At 45.9% G+C, this 23,759-nt stretch overlaps 1 protein-coding gene across 1 annotated transcript in view; it reads right to left on the bottom strand.

The window, feature by feature from the left end:
• Positions 1–23,759, bottom strand: part of Ccdc150 (coiled-coil domain containing 150) — a 68,668-nt gene that overhangs the window by 3,140 nt on the left and 41,769 nt on the right. Inside the window, exons 18-25 of the mRNA XM_041668570.1 lie at positions 12,394–12,522; positions 10,860–11,029; positions 9,641–9,734; positions 8,156–8,325; positions 5,219–5,345; positions 1,190–1,384; positions 762–830; positions 512–673 (exon numbers count right to left, since the gene is read on the bottom strand). Of these exons, the coding sequence (XP_041524504.1) occupies positions 512–673; positions 762–830; positions 1,190–1,384; positions 5,219–5,345; positions 8,156–8,325; positions 9,641–9,734; positions 10,860–11,029; positions 12,394–12,522 (1,116 nt within the window). The remainder of the gene's footprint in view (positions 1–511; positions 674–761; positions 831–1,189; positions 1,385–5,218; positions 5,346–8,155; positions 8,326–9,640; positions 9,735–10,859; positions 11,030–12,393; positions 12,523–23,759) is intronic.

The following is a 23,759-nucleotide window of genomic DNA, read 5'->3' as shown; positions in this document are numbered from 1 at the left end:
GTGTTCTTGTCACTAGAATGAAGCAAGTGACTAATGTAGGTCTGTTGACCTGTGTCTACTGTTGTCCTGCTGCGAAGAGACACCATGACCACGGCAGCTCTAATAAAGGAAATATTTCATTGGTGCCGGGCTACTGTCTCAGACGGTCCATTGTCATCATGGCAGGGAAACATGGCCACAAGCCAGCAGGCATGTGCTGGAGAAGGAGCTGAGAGTCTGACATCACGATCCAGAGGTCCTATGGCTGCGGTGTGAACTGGCTGGAGCCTCAGCGCCCACCCCACAGTGATGCACTTCCTCCTGCAAGGCCCAACCTACCCCAGTGAGGCCACACCTCCTAACAGTGCCTGGCCCTATGGGCCAAGTATTCAAACCATGATGACCATTCAAACCACCATGACATCTAAACTTTTTTTTTTTTTATAGAAAGTCTAGGAAAATCCAAGTGCCATTTCACCGGATTGAGGCGCATATACTTGCTAATAACTGTTGAGAGGAGAGAATTCTCTACCTCACATCGATGCTCTAGCTCCTGCCTCAGTTTCCGCTCGGCCACTAGTCTGAGCTCCTGCTGCTTATTTCGGGCTGAGGTTTCGTACTGGCTTTTGGCCAACAGCTCCATCTCTTTCTGCAGGGTGTTCATTTCGGAGACAAATCTCTGGATACTCAGTGACTAGCAGGGGACAGGAAGGGACACACGGTGAAAGCCAGTTAGACTCCTACCTCAACAGTGAGCAGAGGTTTGGGGAATCGTATTTTACCTGTTCGTAGTTCTTTTTCTGATATTGATCCTTAATTACCTCCATTTGCCTCAATTCTGTTTCTATGTGCTGAAAGTAAATGATCAAATAACATAAAAAAAAAATAGTGGCCAGTAGGCTAACTTTAGCTTTTAGGCTGACTGAGTTCTAAGTTTCTGTTTCTGCTGGGTTCTATTTCCTACCTACCCACTGACCCCACAAGAGTCAAGACAGACAGTACATGAGGACCGCCCACCTTGGGAGAGATGGGTGGGGAGAAAGACACGCCACAGAAGCACCATGAGACCCACATTTACACAGCGGCGTCTCCCCCAAAGCAGAGATGGTCCCACAGAAGTCGCCTGCCCACCTCCCAGAGAACAACATCCCAGATCCCACGGCCTCCCAGCCCCTGAGGTAGCGAGGAGAGGCCTGGCGCCTCATACAACCTTCATCCTCTCTATATTCTGGGCATTGTTTGCCTTGGCCGACAAGTGCAGTTTGATCTGGGCCTTCTGATTCTTCAGTTTCTCCTTGTTACTGGCCACCACTTTCTCCAGCTCTGTGAGCTTCTGCCGTAGCTCTCGGTTTGTGCGGGACACTTCCACTGACCTGAAGTTGGCTTCGTCAAGAGCTTTCTTCACCTGCGAAGACAAAAGAACAAAAGAGCAGGAACTCCTCTTACCTACTGGTCAGCCAGAGAGGCTGCACTGTGTTCCTACATTTACATAGGAGCCTGAGGGCTGGGGAGACGTCAGCAGGTAAGAGCAATGGGCCTCTTGCAGAGGCCCTGGATCCGGTTCTCAGCACCCACATGGGTGGCTCATAGCCATCTGTAACTCCCATTTCAGGGCATCTGATGCCTTCTTCTGACCTCTGAAGGTACCAGGCGTGTACATGGAATACAGACCTACATGTAGGCAAAAGACTTTTACATATTAAAATCTAACTAAGAACATGCTAGAATGCACGATGTCTGATTACTAGATTTATGGAGTAACAAGCCGAGCCATTTTCACCATTTTCACATTTGAGAGTAAACCACTCTTTAGACTGGAGTATGTGAAGATGCAGTCATGAGCTGTACTTGCTGAGCATGGCTGCAGAGAGACCCAAGTTCCCATCTCAGGTTCGTCACCTGTGAGTTAGTGGGTCTGTGTAATTAACATCCTCAAGCCTTGGGTTCATTGGCTGAAAAAGGAGCGAACAGCCTACTTCAGGGGATACAGTAGAGTTAAGTAAAACAAGTAAAGAAAGAAAACAGAACCCAGTTGTTCTAGAATATTAGTTTAAGATGTGTTACATTTGTTCATGCCGTGGAACATCTGTTTAATGATGCAGAGATGTGTGGCATCCTCTTATGTTGCATTTGTTTAACTCTGTGAAGCTGTGTTACTTTGCCTGCCTAAAACACCTATTTGGCCTAATAAAGAGCTGATAAGAAGGCAGGAGAAAGAAAGAGGTGGGGCTGGCAGGCAGGGAGAATAAATAGGAGGAGAAATCCGTGAGAAGAAGATGGAGGAACAAGGAGAGGAGGATGACAACACCAGGGACCAGCCATCCAGCTACAGGGCGAGCCGCGGAGTAAGTAGTAAAGAGAGATAAACAGAAGGAGAGAAAGGTAAAAAAGCCCAGAGGCAAAAGATAGACAGGTTAATTTAAGTTAAGAAAAGCTGGCAAGAAACAAGCCAAGCTAAGGCCAGGCATTCATAAGTAAGAATAGGCCCCCGTGTGTTTATTTGGGAGTTAAGGGGCAGACCCCCCCCCCCCCCCCCAAGAGCAAACAGAAAGAGCCAAGAGAATAAAAAGCAACCGGCAACACCCGGTGCATGTCACTGCTCAGTGATGACTACCGCCATCTTGTGGCTCCTGGCTGAAGAAACGACAGTAAATTCAGAGTTGCCTGCACGTGGGCTACTGCTACTGCAAGGATTTGGTGGCGCTGCTTCTCGTTCCGAAAGAACTTTAAAACTTTTGTCTCCTGGAAAAGTAATATCATGATGACTGATCCTGCGCTGTCCTGGTTCTCATCGTGTTCCTTCAAGTTCCCACCACTGGAGTTTTAAAGCGGTGGCGACGGGAAATGAGCGGAGGGCCGGCAGCGCGGTGCAGTCCGTGCTTTCCGTCTGGCTCTCGCCACAGTTCTGTCTCTAGACCTTACGGGCCAGCACACTCGTCGGCTGCCACCACTGACCATCAGTGACGCACTCCGCTGCTTCTCAAGGAAGACAGACGCCAGGTCTAGCTACGTCTGGCCACATGGCACAGACACTTTCCAGTGTAATTCTTTCAACAAACCTGAAAAGTAGTTGTGATGACCTTGATGTGTGACCGAGGAAACGGATTCAGAAGTCAAGCCACTTAGAGCCGATGGCTACGTAGCTAAGACAGGCAGGGCTGGGACTCAGCAATGCTCTGAGTTCACATCTGTGCACTGCATCGGTGCACACGTGTTGACTGAGGTCTCTGTCCTGCCCAGTCCTACAGCCATTCAGTCCAAAGAAATACACCGAGGTCTACATTAATTACAAACTGGTTGGCCCAGTAGCTCAGGCTTCTTATTAATTCTTATAACTTATATCAGCCCATAATTCTTATCTGTATGCCATGTGGCTTGGCACATCTTGCTTCCTCTGCATCTGGCTTCCTTTCTGTCTGGGTGAAGACTGCAGACTGAAACTTCCCTTTTCCCAGAATTCTCACTGCCCGGCCTCTACTTCCTGCCTGGCTGCCCTGCCTATGCTTCCTGCCTGGCTCCTGGCCAATCCGTGTTTACTTAAAATACAAGTGACAGGGTACAGACCACTGTCCCACACTGCTGCCAGGCTCCCTCACACGTTCACCATTGCCACGGATGCTTCCTCTAGGGTTTCGGGACTTTACATTTCGGTTTATTTACGTGTCTGAGTGTTTTACCTGCTTGTGTGTACGGATACCACCTGTGCCTCCTTTCCAGTAAGGTCAGAGAGGGCACTGGATGCCCTGAAACTGGAATTAAGGGGAAGGTATGAGCTGCATGGGTACCAGGCTCCCATTTCTGGTGCTCTGCAAGCCAACAAGTGCTCCTACTGTCTGAGCCCACCTCTTCAGCCCCGTGTTTCAGTTTTCTGTGTGTTCTGAGCAATAAGCACTAATCAATGGTTTATTTTTACAGTTAGAATACCAATTTGTTTCCCGCAGAACTTATTTTTTTATAACATATTTACATATTGGCTTGCAGGTCACAAAAGTTCTATAAATATCACTACTTGAAGTTAACCGTATCCGTCAATTACAATTACTAAATGTGTCAAATTTGCTAAAACACAATTCACCTCAATTTACTACTTTTTAGTAGTTTTTATCATTGAAGGCAATTTTTAAATTTAAACACATTTTGACCATATTCGTCTGCTCACCCATGTCATTCCAGATCCTCTCCTTCCCTACCCATTTAACTTTAAATGCTTCCTCAGTATACAAACGAAGCCCTAACACAACAACAGAACCCCTCAAAACCAAGAAAACAAAATAAAACCACACCAAAATAACAAAATAACACCAAACCATAAGCAAATAAAGCACATAACAAACTTCCATTTTCTTCCCGTCCATGCTCAGAACACGGCCGTTAATGCATTTGATCCTCTATTAAAATAGCCTCTGATTATCTGCTTCCTTATCCAGCAGAACCATCTGACTTGGCCCTGGTCATCAGCAGGTATTATGCTTTTCTCTGCCCCCATCTAGCTTCTCCTTATTCTCCCCCACTTCCTCCTGCCACAACACTAACTGAACATTGCTCCCAGAGTGCTCAGGTTCCACCTGACAGTTCGTATCCAGTGGCCTAGAAGGCAAGAGGCAAGGCCATGGGGTCCGGCAGCCCATCAAAGACAACTTGCCCTTCCCTGATTTCCATTGCTGCTGTAGCTCAGCTTTGCTTGTATGATAGGGCATAGCCCGCATCTCTGTGAGGCTCAGAGCCGCATGTTCACTGTTTGCTGCCTTCTGGCCCTCAACCAGACTTGAATACACTTTCTCCTACTTTGAATTCCTTCAGGGCTGTCCACTGCCCGCAGTTACCCAAGGAAAGCTCTGGTGTCACTATTTTCTCATGTCCAGAATGGCAATCACAATTCAACACGGGTCACACAAATACCATGTCGTGTCCATTACAGCTGCTGTTTTACCCAAGGTAGTCGAGGCTGGCCTTGAACTCAATTTTTAGCTGAGGATAACCTTGAACTTCTGACTCTCCTATCTTTGGTTCCCGGTGTTGGGGTGGCAAGTGTGTACCACAGTGACTGGATTGTGTGCAGCTGAGCAAGCATCCTACAGACTACGCTGCATCCCCAGCCCTGGCGCTGGATCCCCAGCCCCTCGCGCTGCTACTGTGTGCGCCCCTCTGGAGATACCCAGTGGCTAGGAGGCCCGGGGACCAACCGCTACAGGCACCGCCCTGGCTCCACGGCTGCCCTCCTTGGAGCTGCGCCCCTCACCTCAGAAACCTCCCTCTGCGCGGCTTTCCTGGCAGTCTCTCTCTCCGCGTGAAACTGCTTTCTCAGGGCTTCAATGCGCTCCGCATGCAACTCCGCTTCTAGTTTGGCCTCCTCCGCCATCCGCTCTCTGTTTTGAAGGAAACATGATAAATTCATTTTCAAAATCATCGTCAGAGTCACAAAAAGGTTTTCAGGGGAATGTGCAACTCTCTCACAGATGTGTGATTTACCAAGGAGCAGTGTGCCACCTCAACCTCTTGAGCAGCCACTCAGAACCAAGAGAAAAGGGTGCCATTACCTGTGGTGTGAAACCAAGCCTCCCTCTGGATGCAGGGTTCAGCCCAAAGTGGGAAAACATTCATAAACACAGCAGAGGGTGCCGTCGGAATGAGAGTTATTTCTCTCTTGGGTCACGTCTGATGGGTCAGCGGCTTTCAAACTTCCTAAGGCTGCGACCCTTTAACACAGCTCCTCATGTCGTGCGGGCCCCAAGCGTGAAATTAGTCTCACTGATACTTCATAACCACACACCGCTCGTGAGAAGGTCAGAGGGCAGTTTGCAAGGCGTCTGTCTCGTCTGCTACCAGGTGGATCCCAAGGACTGAACTCTGGTTGCCACGCTTGGCAGTGAGACTCTTGGCCTCTGGGTCAGCTCATCTATCCTCAATTTTGAAGTCATTCTTCCCTTCAGTTCCCATTTCTGCTGACATTTATGTACAGATGAGCATCAGTGCTTTTCTTCTTATTGTAGAAGGAACCCTCAATGTGACATCTGTTCAGACAGAGGCTTGCACACATGGAGCAGTGTGTTAATTAAGGGCCTCACGGAATAAACGTCTTTAGGACTTATGTGAACCCTGTTCTTGTTTTTTTTTTTTTTTTTTTTTTTTTTCATCTACTATTGATTCCTGTAACCGTTTTCTGGTTTCAGGGAAATATACTCGCCTGATCTCAAACTTCACGACAACCCTTCCGCTCTGGAATCTCTCAGGGTCCACTGGGCTGCTTCTCTACCCTCTGATCAGAGAGCCCAGGCTTCTCTGCTAGACCCGGGAAGGAAGCAGCAGAAGCTCTTCTTTACACGCAGCCCCGAGCCTCCATCCTCTTTGTCCTCCCGCCTGCCTCTCCTCACCAGCTGAGTTTTGCTTCCTGAAGATTCTTATTCTGGGTAATCTTGTAAAGCTACTGAAATGGGCCACCTCAGGGTGCTCAGCAGACAGCAGCTGCTAGTTCAACGGCTCCTGCCCTGGCCTCGTCCTTCACAGGGCCGCGGCCGCCCGCTGGCCTCTGCTCTACCTCTACCTCCAGTAGCACTTCAGCACGTTAGCTCTCGTCTCGTGGGGACGGGTTCCAACTGAGACCTGCTCTCAGAGCTCGCCTGCATTTCCACATCTCAGAACTCTATATCAGAACCAAAGCGTCTACCACAGCCTCCCACAGGTGATCTCCCTTCCTAAGCGTGTGCACAGATGGGCACACACATGTGCACAGATTCAGAAGGGTTCCAAGTCTCGCGTGAGGTGGACTCTTTGGGTGGGAGCTGTAAGTGGAGGAGGGTAGGGACACATTTGGAAGCAGGCACTGCAAGGCCTGTGAGTCTCCCCTTACTCTTTCCCTGTCATTGACCTTGCAATAATCATTTTAGCAAAAGTGAGAGGGATTAGGCTTGTCTTCTTAAGTTGAATATAGATTTTTTTTCATATAATTTACTCTGGTTATGGTTCCCCTCCCTCACTTCTTCCAGATCATCCCACTTCCCCACTCACCCAAATCTATATCCTTTCTTGCTCTCTCTTATTAGAAAACAAACAGGAAGAAAATAATTATAAAATAAGATAGAATCAAAGCAGACACGCCCGAATGGGACAAAACAAACAAATGGACAGAAGACCACCGTGCCTGAAGCATTTCAGGGCATTTGGGATGGCAATGACCCACCAGGTAAACAAACAACTCCTCTGACTTTGATGGCTTTTTAACTGATTCCGCCAGCCACGACACAGTGTTATTTTACCCAGCACTGCACAGCCTTGTGGCTGTAACATCTGACCAGAAAATCAGCTTTGCACAGATTTCGTGTATGGAAAACACCTGTTTTAGCTTCTGCCCTGATCCTGCACTGATGCGTAAATCAGCGACAGGAATGAGGTTCTATATGTGTTTCCCTACGCAGAAACACCCATAGAATGCTGTTAGCGTCCAAACTATATTTACCAACATACTGTCTATAACAAAACATGCATGGTTTGATAGAACCAATTTCAGGCAAAAATTAACATAATGGGCTATCACCTGCTTAGATGGAGTCATTCCATTCCTGGACGGGTAGATCCACTCAGACTACTGTGATTTCTTGGATTAGTTATTTTGGTTTCCTTGATTTTTATGTGTGTGTGTGTGTGTGTGTGTGTGTGTGTGTGTCTGCGTGTGCACACATGCCAGAGGACAACTCCTGGGAGCTGGTTCTTCCCTTTTGCCTCTCAGGACTGGGGCTCGATCTTAGGACGGCGCACCCACACAAGTGCTCCACCCACTGAGCCATCTCCAGCCCTTACTTTGTTTTGTTGAGACAGGATCTTACTAAATAGCCCAGGCTGGCTTCAAGCCCATGATCCTCCTGCCTCAGCCTTCCAAGTGTTGGGACTCTCGGTGTGAGCCTCCACACCTGGCTCAGATAATGCTCTAAAAGGTTGGCTTATGTTTGGCTGACACACGTGAGTGTCCCCTACAGGAGTCATAAGGAATCGGCTTGAGGATGCTTGAGGAAGAACTGGAAAGGAGACCCACCCAGGCATGCTCCAGCTGGCTATTACCTGCTGCTGCTGAGTTATGCCTGCTTCTCACCATGAAAGAAAAAGGGCTTCACCATTATCTAGCGAAGCCACCTACGCCTCCGGAGGCTCTTCCCCAACTGCACTGTGAATATACCGCCCTTACTTGAAGGCTTCTAGGTTCTGCCGCTCCAGTTCTTTGCTTTCCAGTTTTTCCTGGGTGTGGTCGAGCTTAGACTGCAGGTGGCCGTTCGTCTGGAGGGCTTGCTCCAGGCTCACGGCCAGTTTCCTGTTGTCCTCTCTAGTTATGTCTAGAGACTTCTGCAGCGGCTCCATCTGGAAGGGAGAAGAGCACCTGTCAGTTCAACAGTCTTCATTCCTGACACTCTCTAAGTGCCATGGCAATAACCAGCTGGAACTAGAAACCAAAACTCTAGGTAAAATATGTAATATACACACACAGCTTACAACGGACATCGCTTAAGAGTCTTTAGGAAGGCAACTCCATTGGAGATCAAAGAGCACTGAGAAACGGAGTTAGCTTACATTGTCTCAATTTTCTTTTTTTTCATCTAATTTTCTTTTTTTATTGATTTTTATTGAGCTCTACATTTTTCTCTACTCCCCTCCCTGCTTCTCCCCTCTCCCCTCCAATCCTCCCCAAAGGTCCCCATGCTTTCAATTTACTCAGGAAATCTTGTCTTTTTCTACTTCCTGTAGTAGATTAGATCTATGTACGTCTCTCTTAGTGTCCTCATTGTTGTCTAAGTTCTCTGGGATTGTGGTTTGTAGGCTGGTTTTCTTTTCTTTATGTTTAAAAACCACCTATGAGTGAGTACATGTGATAATTGTCTTTCTGGGTCTGGGTTTCCTCACTCAAAATGATGTTTTCTAGCTCCATCCATTTCCCTGCAAGATTCAAGATGTCATTATTTTTTTCTGCTGTGTAATACTCCATTGTGTAAATGTACCACATTTTCCTTATCCATTCTTCGGTCGAGGGGCATTTAGGTTGTTTCCAGGCTCTGGCTATGCACTGTCTCGATTTTCAAGAGTTTAACCAGTTAAACTGTTCTCTTTCTGATTCTATCACCTTCTCGTCTCATCTCCAGGAGATTCAGACTGGCAACTGCACCTTGTGTCTTCTTCCCAAACCAGCTACTTAAGGGCCGCTGGGATGGCTCAGCAGAAGACGCCTGCCACCCAGCTAGTGCCTAAGAGAGCATATGACCTCTGCACACGGCACAGGTGCACTGCCTCCAAATCAGCAGGTGTTAAAAGGTTTGTTCACGTCTGTTACAGAGAAGCATGTATGGCTACACGGATATACACTCAGTGGGCACACTTGTGCGCATGTCTGCTCACTAATGGTGTCAGCAGCTAGCTGTGAGGTTACAGGTCGTTTTCAAAGGCACGGAACTCCTGAAATAGCCTGTGTGTTGAAAAATGAGAAGAATGGAGACAATGTGAGGGGAAAAGTCAGTCAAACCGCTGAGTTATTACCTACTTCCTATTCATAAGTATGTCACTGTCTCAGACTCCTAATTGGATGAGAAGGAACTGTCTCTGTTTTGTTTCAGTTTTCTAAAATAGCAAGGTCACAGGAAAGCCGAGCAGGTGGGCGTGGCCAGCTCTGACAGCTGTCCGCTACCTCGCTGCTGTGCTGGGCCTCCACAATCAGCATCCGGGCCTGCCACTGGTCCACTTCGGCTTCGAGCTTCTGTACCCTTTGTTGATTAAGAGACCTAGAAGTAGAAAGCATAGGAAATGACTGTAAGGAAGGGGACAGGAACGATGACAGCACCCACGAGCACAGGGCACCGTTCTCTCGGAAATTCAGACTGCATTAGTAGTAGAAGCTACACCTGCTCAAAATATCAGCGTTGAAAACTAACAGTGGCAGCTTCAGCTTCGGGGCAAGAAAGAAAGGCTCATGAGGCTTAAAGATCCTGTCCCATGTGCACTCAATCAGCCTTGCTCATTGGGCTATGGATCCACACTTCTGACTGACTCCTGGGATGGCAATTCAGTATATTACTTTACTGGGTGGGTAAGGGTTGGCCTCTGCTGAAACTTTTGCTTCTAAATATAACAGCCACTTTTAAATGTATTGAGACAAGTAAACAATATTTTATATGCTATTCTCTTGCCCGCTTTAGAATTTAAGGTCATATACTGACACTCATATAATATGCAAACATAACAATCCCAGCGAGTAAAACACAACTCACTTGTTTTCCGGTAATGCAGAAGCCATATGAAGCCATAAAATACATAATACATTCAAGGGGCACTATCTGCCTCAGACCATTTTTCCTTAGCACAAAAGAAATATTAAGTGCAATTTTTAACTATCGGTTTTCATTTTATGTAATTTTGAAACATTGAATAAAGCACAGCTAGAAGTAATTCTCAGGATGAGAAACCTAAAATAATTATTAACCTTGAAATAAGACAGAAATGAATGAATAATAAGCTGCTTAGCTTCGAGTTTGAGTGTGCGTGTGTGTGCGGCGAGGGACCGAGTGTGGATCTAGCACACGCTCCACAAGTGTCTACCCCCCGAAGCTGATCTCTAGATCTCCAGATTCAGCTATCTTGACAGTTAATGTTCTGCAGAGCCAAGGTCAGAATGAGGCTTAAATGGCGCAGAGAACACCACGGCTAAGAAAGTCCGCGAAGCGCAAGGACACACGCTCCTTCACGCCACTCTGAGACGGGCAACTCGGACGTTCTAGGAAGCTTTAGCCTGCAGGGTTAGCCCCAAGTCTGCTGGTTCTTTAGACACCATTTTTAACAGTTTTCAAGGTGAACGATACTCAAGAGGCTTCACATCCTTCCTAGTCACAGCGGAAACATGAACGTGGTACCTTTCCTTCTTGAGGCCGGCGATCTCCGAATCCCTCCGCCCGAGCTCGATCTGGACCTTCTCCAGCGCTCCCTGCATCTTGCTGTGAGAAGCCAGCACGTTCTCCAGCATGATGGTCACTTTGCAGTTGTCTTCTTTGGCCTCTGCTAACTGCCGCTGAAAGTTCCCCACCTGAGAGAAAACGGAACGGGCGCACATCTGAGGTGATCTGAGGGTAGAGACTGGGAGAGAAAGCGGGAACCGCTAAAGGATGATAGGACCCACAGGTCCCGCTCTCCAAGGGCATATAACACTTATCGCCGGCTATCAAGAAGCTTGAGACGGGCTAGCAAAATGGTTCAGAGTATAAAGCACTGGCTACTAAGCCTGGTCACCTGAGTTCCCTCTCTGGGATCTAGGTCATGGAAGGGGAGAGCTGACTTCTGCAATTTCCCTCTGACCTCCACGGTGCATTCACACACACCCACACAGAGACAAACATAATATATTATATATATATATATATATATATATATATATATATATATATATATATATATAATGTGTGTGTGTATCTGAAATGTGGATAGAAGAGATAAAATGACACACATACACAATGGAATATTATTCACACATAAGAATAATAATTTTGTCATTTGTAGTAACACGGATAGAAGTGGCAGACATTAGACTGGATTTAAACAACTCAGGCACAGAAAGGTACGTATTATACATGCTTACGGAAATGTGGATGCAAAAATCTGACCTCAGAGACGCAGAAAATCGCGGTTGCTGGAGCCCAGGAAAGGTGGGGGAGGACAGACAGAGGGTGGTTAGCCAGGACAGAGGGGCTACTGGACAGGAGGACCCCTACTGCTTTTTAATGTAAAGGAAGACAAGCTATCTGCCAAGAACTGTTGACTGTGTCACACACAAACAGTATGAGTAGCTAGTCAGAAGTCTACCAAGTGTTCCTGACACAAGGAAGGATAAACATTCGAGGTGACATGTTGCGTATCCTGGCATGGTTGTTTCAATACAGATGTATGAAAATGTCATATACTAACTATCCTAAATACACACAATTACAATGTGAGATTGAGAAAAGGGAAACATGTTTTTGAAAGCTGTTTGGGAGATGACCTCTGCGAAGTCACACGGGAGCACGGGCATGTCAAGGAGAAGGACCACAGTGATGCAAACCACACTAAACACAAAAGGAGGCTGGCAGGAGGGCATCTGCCTGAAATCTAGCCCTGGGGTCAGGGATGAGAGGAACTATGGAGAGACAGCCTCAGACCAGCGTGGGCTACATGGTCAGACCCTGTAAGTTAAAAATCCAAATAAATTAGCTAGGTAAAAGCCCAACAGAAGGTGATGACTACCCAAATCAGGCAGGATTTAATAGAAAACAATCAGTTTTTCTTGTAGCCACAGTGCGTCGTTATGGGAAAAATTAAAACTATTTCAGCCCTTCCCTGATGACAGCTCCCCTTTCACGGGGGAAGGAAGTTAGGGATGTGGCTTGTGGTTCTCCGTCAGAGACTATGCCTTGCCTTCTTGCTCTCCCTGTCCTCCAGAGCCTCCAGGTCCCCTCTCAGCTTCTGACTCTCCTTCAGGGCAGCATCTCGACACATCACAGCCTGGGCCAGCTCTTCCTCATTTTTCCCAAGAACAGATTTCATCTTGGAAGGGAACAAAAGAGATAAGACATAACTTTCTAAAACACGACACATCACTGATTGTAATAAGCACAGAAATTCAGAGACAAAACGTGAATAGTTAAGTATGTGTATCCACTTGAATAAATAACTGCACATGGGGTTATTTCCAGAACAGTTCAGTGAAAACACAGACACACAGAGTAAGACTACGGAGCAGAAAGTTTTACAACTTCTGGAAATGCAAATGTTTCCAGACGAAGACGGACATGAGAACCTGCCTCAGTGAGTCTGGGCAAACGAGAAGGGAAGAGGAGGGGACAACAGAAAAGGAGCAAGCAGCACAGGCCCTCAGCCCGGCCCCCTCCTGAGCACAGCGGAATCAGAAGCAGAGGCCCTGCACCCTAAGCACGGGACAAGCCTCTGACCCACCGGGCCACCTGCAGAGACAGTGACCGCCTCTGTGTTGCTGCTCCCTCTCAGAGCACAGTCTAAGACGGGAGCGTTTGGAGGGTGCAGCAGACAGGAGTGAGCTCACTTTGTTCTGAATTCTGAATTCAGACATTATAGCTCGCTGCTACTTGTTTTTGTGTCTCTATGGGAAAGCATGCTTTTGACAAGTGTGGCTGACTCACCAGATTCTCAACCCTCGGAGTATAAATTGTCTGATGCTGACTTAAGTTGGCTATTCCATGAGACTTAAGTCTGTCTCATTCTTAGGCCATGCTCTCTCGGTTTCCGGCCACCAACTAGATGGGTAAACAGTTCCCCAAACCTCAGTGTCCTGGCTATGTGCCACTTAGAGAGGGAAACTATTGGTTCAGACTGTGCTACTTCCCTCCCCCCAGCGCCTAATAAAAAGACCAATCAGAAGTCAAGAAACCTGGAGAGGAGTTCAAGTAACAGGAGACCCCACTTGGGCAGTGAAGGGTACCATGAATAACAGTGTTGGGTGCAGGGACCTCAGTTCACCGCCTAAAGATAAAGGAGGAGTCTCATAGCCCTGAACTTGGTATCAAGGGGGATTCATCCTCTGGAGTCATTTGTCTGAGTTGGGGGTCCACTGTTGGTCGCTCTGCCTGCTCCCAAGCTCAGTGGAGTTCTACGCTTCTTCGGCCTCACCCCTCGAGCTGGGGGTGACCCTAAGTAGGGCTTCAGAAGCACAAGAGTGGTCCCTGTGCAGACCTCAATGCTCGGTTTGCTTGCCGCACCCTGCAACACACTCAGCAGCCGGCCTTTGGCTGCAGCACTAGCTACCCACGGACAGATGAACTCAGGAGTCTTTGGCGTCTAGGGAAATCTGCTGGGGCTGGACTCAAAGAGAACGGTGGTCAGCATAGGCTCTGAAACGCAGGGGAAGTGAGGACAACTCTGTCTGATGTCTAAGCCAGCCTAACTGATCCCGGCTCAACACTGTCCTAAATGGTGGGAGAGCCAGACTTCAACTGGCCGCCATGTTTTACTTGGCAGACAGTTCTAGAGGATCCATTAAGAAGTTGTTCCAATACTTCATTTTTTCGGCCATGTGTATTCCCCTATTCAAAAAGTGTCTTAGTAGTATTTTTCACTTTGTTTTGTTTTTAAAAAGTATTTATGATTATATTATTGTTATTATCACTATTGTGTGTGTGACAGGCAATGTATGCTGTGTGGCTGTGTGTCCCAGCACACTGCGGAGGTCGAGAGGCCATCTTTATTGCGGCAATTCTCTCCTTTCGTCTTTGCGAGGGTCATCAGGCTTGCGTGGCAAGTGCCTTTAATACTAAGCCATCTTCTCTATTCCATTCATTTCGTTCATTTATTACTTCTACTTTTTTAATATTTATTTATTATGTATACAATATTCTGTCTGTGTGTATGTCTGCAGGCCAGAAGAGGGCATCAGACGTCATTACAGATGGTTGTGAGTCACCATGTGGTTGCCGGGAATTGAACTCAGGACCTTTGGAAGAGCAGGCAATGCTCTTAACCACTGAGCCATCTCTCCAGCCCTATTACTTCTACTTTTACCACCCATTTTCAGTTTATAGTATACTCGTGATAACTTTGCCATTTCCACAGTTACTGCTATTGTATTAATTTTCAATGTATTGTTTGGTTTCGAGTTGCTTCTGTATAGTGAATGTTACTCTGAGTGTTGCTGGGAACTGAGAGTCAGGTTGGTTCCTAAGAAGAGTCTCAAACGAAACAGAAACAGGCATTCAATCCTAAGATGCAGAAACAGCAACAGAAAAATACAAGAAACATGTAAAAGGGACAAGATACCCGCAAAGACCATGGCTCATCAGTTAGTGCGTCCTAAGAGACTGACATGGTTTAGATGCCAAACTAAGAACCCAGATTCTACTTAAAAAACGATAATGGCTTCAAAGAAAAAAAAACAAGCACGTGAAAGAAATAAGGGAAGTCAATTCAGAACACAGTAGGCCAGCAACGTGGTTGAGAAATATAGCAAGGAAATTGATAATTGAAAAAAAGAAGAGAAAGAACAGAATGTTAGAAATGAAAAACTCAAAAACCAAAGAAAGCATAAGCCATAGAGTTGATCACACAATTGAAAGAATATTAGTGGCCCAGAGAGAGAGTTCTCACATCTTAATTTAACCCATCTCTATTAATCTGAGTATCACCACGAGGCTGTGGCTTACCCGGTAAAGTTCCAGCATCTGTCAGGGGGTGGGGGGACTACATGGCATCTCCCTGACTCTGCCTTTTTTCTCCCAGAACTCAGTATAGTTTTCTGGGTCTAGCTCTGCTCTACCCTATCACAGGCCCCAAACAGCTTCTTTATTAACCAATGGTATTCACAGCACACAGAGGGGAGTCCACATCACGTGGGGGTGAGGTAGAGAATAACACAGGAAGATGCTTGATGCCTCCTCTGGCTTCTGCACTTGCAAACATGGGCACGCATATGTCCTCACACGCATGCACGTGCACACACACACTATACCACACATGTAACATACATGACAACAAACAGAAGAAAGAAGAATATTAGTGGTGGAAGGTGAAGAAACACTGCATCCAGACACCATAAATAAGCATGACCACAGCTTTCAAGAGCGCTTGAACGTGATCACGAGATCAGATGTAGGATTCTAGTGGATTAAAAGAAGGAGCTGGAGTAAAAACCAGCAGCACAGAAAATCTATTTAAAAACTCCAGCTGATCCAGTGGAAGTCACGGGGTACGCCAACCACATAACTGGGCAGGCCCCATGTCCAGGGGGAGCTGCTCAACACAAGATTAACCATATGGGGTTTTCTGTTTCATTCAGCTTTGTTTTGAGATTTTTTTTTTGTCTTATGGGATTTTTTTTTAATTTTCATTTTTTTGTAATTATTTTTAAAGCTAGAAAGAATGTAAAATTGAGTAGGTATGGCAGTGTGGAGGATCTGGAAGAGGTTGGAAAAGAGTAAAAACATGATTAAAATATACTGTATGAAATAAAATTACAATTAAGAAAGGAAAAAGGCACTTTGGGATTTCCCCCAAATTAAAGATAATAAAAATAGAAATTACAGCTGAAGTGTTCCAAATCTAGGGAAACAATGGATATCCAGGCACAAATAGACAGAGCCAGGCAGGAGAGCCATTAGGGTCCAGCCCAAGACCCTCTCAGGGCTCAGAAAGGAAGCATCAGCAAGCAAAGGACCTCAGGATTTCTGAGGGTGAATGAGTCTCTCATTACGTGATTTTCCAAATCAGTCTCTTTGTTCTTCTCCCATTCTGCAAAGTTTCCAGTTTACACACACACACACACACACACACACACACACACACACACACGCTCAGCAGGCTTCTGGCAACAGCAAGGTTCCAAGGCTTGACGTTCTCAGGCCATAAAACAGGTAAGAGAGCTGCATAAAGCAGCACCTTCAGCCTACTTTAGGGCTCAAGAGGGGCCTGGCTTCTAAAATGCCTGGGCCACTCTAAGAGGCGAAAAGGTCCATTGAAAGAGCTTTAAATTCTAAGAAGGAAAGAGAGGGGGATTCGTGTGCCACATTCCTTGATGTTGTTAATCAGACCAGAAGTGTGTGATCGATAAATGGAAGAGAGGGAAGGAATGCAGTGGCCGGCACTCTCTTGGCTCGCTGGAGTTGTGACACCTGGGAACAGCTTCAGGGTAGCCATGGCAACCAAAGTAAACTGCAGAAGGAGATGTAAGGAGCCTGTCTGTTTTAGCATTGTTTTCAAATGTTTGCTGGCTAGAGGGGACCTCTCAGATCTATGATCACATCTTTCACCCTAAGTGGTTGGAAACCAGGGAAATTTATGGTTATATAGCACAAAACTGGGGCCTGACAGTTTCCAGCTGCCTGGGCCAAACGGTGGCAGTTGCTTCCATGGCGTCCTTGGGAAAGGATTACCTTTCTCAGGAGGTGGTTAAACCTCAAAAGCTTTCCCCTGTTATCTCTCAGAGTTAAGACACAGATAGCTGGCCTTGGTGAGTTCCCGATAGAACATCCCCATTGTCTCAGTGTGTGGGTGCACCCCTCGTGGTCCTGAGTTCCTTGCTCGTGCTCTCTTTCCCTCTGCTCCTGATTTGGACCTTGAGATTTCAGTCTGGTGCTCCAATGTGGGTCTCTGTCTCTGTCTCCTTTCTTCGCCTGATGAAGGTTAATATTCAGAAGGATGCCTACATGTTTTTCTTTGGGTTCTCCTTATTTAGCTTCTCTAGGATCACTAATTATAGGCTCAATGTCCTTTGTTTATGGCTAGAAACCAAATATGAGTGAGTACATCCCCAGCTGGCCTGGGTCTGAAAAAACCTGGGATAAAACCGGACTCGCTGAACATAGCGGACAATGAGGACTACTGAGAACTCAAGAACAATGGCAGTGGGTTTTTGATACTACTGCACATACTGGCTTTGTGGGAGCCTAGGCAGTTTGGATGCTCACCTTACTAGACCTGGGTGGAGGTGGGTGGTCCTTGAACTTCCCACTGGGCAGGGAACCCTGATAGCTCTATGGGCTGACAAGGGAGGGGAACTTGATTGGGGGAGGGGGAGGGAAATGGGAGGAGGTGGCGGGGAAGAGACAGAAATCTTTAATAAATAAATAAAAGGAAAAAAAAAGACACAGATAGCTAATTTCCAAGACTAATGTCCTGTATTGATAAACCAAGGTGGGAATCGGTGCAGGGTGTTAATAGCCTGTTAAAGCCAGAGCACAGTTAACTGAGGCCACACTTTCCTATATCAGCTGTGGGTGAACCCAGTCCTTATCTGTGAAGCCTGAATCAGCAGACCCAGCTAGGCCGTTCTTTCCTCCTGTCGTCCATCTGTGGAGGTTCCAAACGCGATCTATTTGCAGGACTCCTCTTATGGCCAAATGTCTTGTCTGAAAAGATAACTACGGGGAGCTGGCTTCTAAGTTTCTCCCAGGGAAGGGAGCAGAGATTTGGCTGTGTGACTAACTTCCTCACCAGGGTCCCACAGTGTGGAAAAAGGCTCCCAATATAGCAGTACAGGGGGGAAGCTGTGCCCAATAATGAACACAGGGCTGAAGCTTTTGGAATGTGTCCTACTGTGGAGGGCGAGCGCTGCAGCATCACAGGTACTCACGGCAGGGACAGTCACTACTCACAAGGAGTGTTCTCAGATCCCTGCACCTGGGCTGGTCTCCATCAGAATGCATTCTCTGGTGGGCTGATATGTTTTGTCAGCTGAAATCTCACTGCATAATTGCGAGGACAGCAGCAGCCAGGGAACATCCAGGGAAAGGAACAATGAGTATCCAGCACAAACACACAACGCCAGGGAACAAACTCCCCATGCCACATTATAGTTCATATGCCAAAAGTACAAACAAAGAATATTAAAAGTTGTAACACAAAACACCAATTCATTTACAGAGGTAAATGTAAGGATACAATGAGATCTCTCAACAGAAATTCTAAAGCTCTGGAACCATGAAATAATATATTTCAGGCCTTGAAAGTATGTAATTGCCAACCAAGACTGCTATATCCAATAAATCTATATTTAAAAACTGATGAAGGAAAATAGAGACATTTCAAGACAAGATCAAAGGAAAAAATTCATGTCCACCAAACCAGCAATGCAACAGTATCTAAAGGAATCCTAAACATAGAGGATTTGGAAAAAAAAAAAGTCTCAATCACAATAGCACAAGAATAAATTCCATATGAGGAATAAACAAAGATAAAGCAAAAAAGAATCACCCATGTCTAAATCAATATGCCAGCAACAGTCTAAGATGAACAGGGAAGAAAGAATAAATAATAATCAAAACCAACTAGAAAAACACCTAACAACATCACAGTGATTAGTGAGACTCGCAAAAATAAACAAAAATAAACGCAAGCCATGTTCACTCTAGAGTTAAAATGTGTGGCCCAGCTGATTAAACACAAATCAGACACAAGCACTTATTGTGAATAAGAGACATATCTACTGGGGAGACACGGAGGCCGAAAGTAGAACAAGGGAAGTCGGCACAGCAAGTAAATCAGAGTGAGTAAGCTGGTGTAGCTATTCTAACACAAAGTAGAAATAAAAGCCAAAATCAAAGAAAGAAGGTCTGGAGGTATCAATACCAGAAGCAAGCCATCAAGAAGATGTAGCAATGATAAACATACATGCATCTAACACTGAAACAATTTCATAAAAACACTACTAAACATAGAGGGACAGAGAAGTCCCGACTGTAATATCTCACTTTCATCAATATATAGATCATGTAAACTGAAATAAAAAACCCAGAGTTAAAATGAACCAAGCGTGTAGATGTAACACGCTTGACAGACATATACAGAATATTCCCTTTACCGGTAGTATATTGCACATTCATACCAGCAGCTGGTGCATGGCTTTTCCTGGGGAGATCTGTACAAACATCCATTAGCCCTAGATAGAAAACCAATGGAAAACCAAAGCAATTACCCTACCTGAGTCCAACTTGGACTCACTGAGTTTAGTGGGCTTACAGGAGCTATAAGCGGAAGAGATGACTCCAAACATCTGTACCACTGAGAGTCCTATCTTGGCATGATACTGACCTCACTGGATCAGTTACTCCTCCACCTCCACGTCCCCTGGTCTAGAGCCTTCCCAAGATCACGTGCACTTGGGAGGCAGAAAGGAGCAGGGGCCATGTTGACAGGGTGAGTCTGATGACCCTCTCTGCCTCTCCTCCTGAACCGCAGGAATAGCTCCACTCTCATTTCCAGGGCCGGCTGTCCCTGGAATTTTCTGCTTGTTTTATTGGTATGACTACCAGGAAAACGCACCATTATCCAGAATGGGAATGGGATGGTTATGTTCCATGCCAAGGAAAGATTTATACTATGACAGAATCCTATGCAGCCCTCTCCAAAGTCAGTGACATCGTAGGTGATAATGCAAGGTTTAACAACCACAAAAATATCAAAATAAATTCTGTACCTTATCATGCTAGAGTAAAACTAGTCATCAGTAGCCAGCGAAGCTACAGAAACTCCAAATACAGAGACTAAACAATCGCCTTTGGATAACCAGGAGGCCGTTAAAGACACCAGGGAGGAAAGTTTTCTAAACCCAAGAATCATATAAGACGCAAAGAAAATCTATCTAAACAAAAAAAGAGTTCAGGTAGCTTTCGTACATGAACTTATAGCATGGTGCCACAGTAAGAAGTCAGAGTGCTATCGGATAGTCCTTAGCCAACAATGCCCCCCACATCTTACCCAAAATGAGCCAAGCCCAGAAGCAACAGAGGGAAAGATAATAAATGAACAAAATGGGACCCTAAAATAAAGAAGAATGCAGAGTTGGTTCTCAGCGAAAGATAAAATGTACAAACCCTTAATCAAAAGCCAAAATTAATAAAATAAGGGGTTAAAAAGGAGATATTAGAAGAAATATCAATAAAATACTCAGGACTATTAGAGAATATTTGGGAAATTTACATTTCAAAAAGATGCATAAAGAAATCAAGGATAAGTCAGGCAGCAGTGGCAGAAGCCTGTAATCTTAGTACCAGGGAGGCAGAGGCAGGTGGATCTCTGTGGATTCGAGGCCAGCCTGGTCTACAAAGTGAGTTCCAGGGCAGCCAGGGTTATCCAGAGAAATCCTGTCTCAACAACAACAAAACCAAATCAATAAATCAGGGATAAACAAATAGATCCTAGAACTTTATCTAGAAACATATAAATTAATTCAAGATGACATGAAAAAAATTAAGTAGATCTCTAACGGACAAGGAGGTTGAAGCAGCAATAAAGACTCTCCTAACAGAGAAGAAACACCGAAGGGAAGGACTACTGCCAAATTCCACCACCCCTTCCACAAGAAACAACATGCTGACGTCACACAGACAGACAGACAGACCAGCGAAATAAAACAGAGGACCGAGAAATTAACACGGAGAATCGTCAGACACACGCACTGACGAAGATACAAGAGTCTTCAATCAATGGTGCTGGGAAAGCAGGATTGACACACGCTAAGGAGAGAGAGGAGATCCAGACAGCTGACTCCCAGTGGCCGCTGAGCTCATGGGCCCTAGAGAGAGACCACCACCGGCATTTCATTATCCAGAATAGTTTCTAATTATATTCTAAATGGTCATCGCCCAGATAAGTGAGGACCTCTCCTCTCATCAAGCAATATCTTTACAGTAGACAGAGACCTGACAGAAACCCACATCTGGTCAAAGCGCAGGTAACAGTTATTGTGGGGTGCCAACCCCAAGTGACACATCTGTAACCCAACTCCTATAGCTAACGCTCCAGGAACATCGCAGAGGAGGCAGAAGAGCCCAGGAGCCACAGCATCTGCTGTGGGATCCATAGTGCCTTCTAAACACGAGACTGGACTTGGGCACTGTGGTCACTTAAAGAAGAACCACACAATGACAATACTGGTTGATGTGACAAAGTGCATGGGGGGTCTCAGAAAGCTCCACTCCTAGATGAAGATAGAGCCCATTCGTGGCTATCGAGAAAGAGAATCGATCTTCTCCAGAGTAGATCCCCTTAAAAAGTTCTGCAATACTAAGCAGTCAGTGCTAAACACGCGCACACACAAGCAACACTAAATGGACTCACAAAGCCGTGTTTATCAAGCATATGTAATAATGATAATTAAAGAAGATGTCATGAATTTGGGAGAAAGTGGTAATGGAGGCACAGGAGGAGTTGGCAGGAAAGAGGGAAGGTAAAAAAAAATGAAAACAGTACTCAGCACACATTTTCAAAACAATTATATTTAAATAAAAATAAAGACTAACAAGTGCATGTACCTGTGTGCACATATGCACACACACACACACACACACACACACACACACACACACGGCATGGGGATAGGGCTGGAAGGTTGGCTCAGCAGGAAAAAGTACTAACAAGCCTTTGGATCTGTATTAGGCCCTAGGCAGGACCCACAGGATAGAAGAGAACTTTCTCCTGCAATTTGTCCTCTGCCCTTCACGTGTGTATCACGGCATGTACTCTCCCCTCCCCTGCCCCACACAATAAAAAAATATCGCCACAGGCAAGAACTTTATGAAAAAGGATTCACTCCAGTAGCTCAGAAATAATCCCAAGAGCTGGCACACAGGGCTGTGAGCCATCAAAATGCTTCGGTACGGCACAGGAACCATCCTGGAGTGACAGTACACAAAATGAGAGGAAAGCCTTCCAACTATAGCAATGACAGGGGCTTAATATTTAGAATTCATAGGGATTCAAAACAATTAAACGATAAAACCCCAAATCATTTGATGACGATATGGACAAATGCATTGAACACACAGTTCTTCAAAGAAGAAGTAAAAATGGCAACAAGTGTGTGAAAAACTACTTACACCCTCAGTCATCAGAGAAGGCGAGCTGAAGCTTCCGGAAGTTTGCATCTCCCCCAGTCAGAGCGGTCGTTACCAGGAGAAATGGTAGCGAGCCCTGGGGGAGGATGCGGCCCCATGAAACCCTTCCCTGCTAGTGGGGATGGGAACCCGTGCGCCCACTGAGGAAAGAGAAATGGTAGCGAGCCCTGGGCGAGGATGCGGCCCCATGAAACCCTTCCCTGCTAGTGGGGATGGGAACCCGTGCACCCACTGAGGAAAGAGAAATGGTAGCAAGCCCTGGGCGAGGATGCGGCCCCATGAAACCCTTCCCTGCTAGTGGGGATGGGAACCCCTGCGCCTACTACGGAAAGAGAAATGGTAGCGAGCCCTGGGCGAGGATGCGGCCCCATGAAACCCTTCCCTGCTAGTGGGGATGGGAACCCGTGCGCCCACTGCGGAAAGCAGCATGGATGCTCTACCGCTCCTATGGAACAAGCCTTTTCTTTGGTCCACAATCAGCTCCCAAATCATGACATGGAAACCTTTCTTTAGTTATGAATGCTCATCCTTATTTTATGCTTGTTTTTTGATAATTCTTATAACTTAACCCGTTTCTCTTCATCTACATTTTTGCCTTGGGATTTTTTTTTTTTAACTTTCTTGCCGTATATCTTACTTTCTGCTGTCTCATGTCTGGCTGACTAGTGGCTGCCTAGCTTCTGGCCCCAGGAATGTCCCTCTCTTTCTCCTTTCTTCTCTCTTTGTTCTTCTTTCTCAATCCTGCATTTCTCCTCCTACTTATTATCTCTGCCTGCCAGCTCCACCTGTCCTTTCTCTGACCAGCTATTGGCCATTCAGCTCTTTATTAAACCAAAAGGGCGCCTTAGGCAGGCGGGGTGAAACATCAACACATGTTTACACAGTTAACAAGGCAGCAGAAACAAATGTAACAGTATTATTTTCACTTTGCTTAGTTCAAATAATATTCCACAACACTCCTGACTGCACACATGAAGAAATTTAAGCAAGCAACAGAGAAACATAAACATGCACATCCACAATACTGAGGCAGTATTCATGATAGCAAGATGTGGAACCAGCCCACATTCCCATAACAGATGAAAAGGTAAGGAAAATGTGATGTGTGTGTTACTCTAATCAGTGTGTCTAGATTGTTCCTGTGCTCTAAGTTATTCAATGAGCCTGAAATCTCCTTAAGATTCAACGTGTGCTCTGCACTTACCGAATCTTGTTTAAGTAGGCTTGACGACTCCTCACTGGGTAAGGGTCTTGAGGCGAGAATGTCTATTTTGCCTTCTAGCCTTCCTTCCATGGTTTTAATGGCATGTAAAAGAGTCTTCAGAGAGATTCTGGTGTCTCCAATCTCCTGAGACATCCTCATAGAAGGCAAGGTAGGTGCAAAACTCACTCGCCGTGTTGGGCTCTGGTTAACATTGGGCAGGGCAA

The sequence above is a fragment of the Microtus oregoni genome, unplaced genomic scaffold (genome assembly GCF_018167655.1).
Source record: "Microtus oregoni isolate MIOR12 unplaced genomic scaffold, Mior012 000018F_ref0000195, whole genome shotgun sequence".
NCBI classification, from domain to species: domain Eukaryota; kingdom Metazoa; phylum Chordata; class Mammalia; order Rodentia; family Cricetidae; genus Microtus; species Microtus oregoni.
The sequence above is the reverse complement of the archived record's forward strand: the minus strand, read 5'-3'. Positions and strand labels throughout refer to the sequence as shown.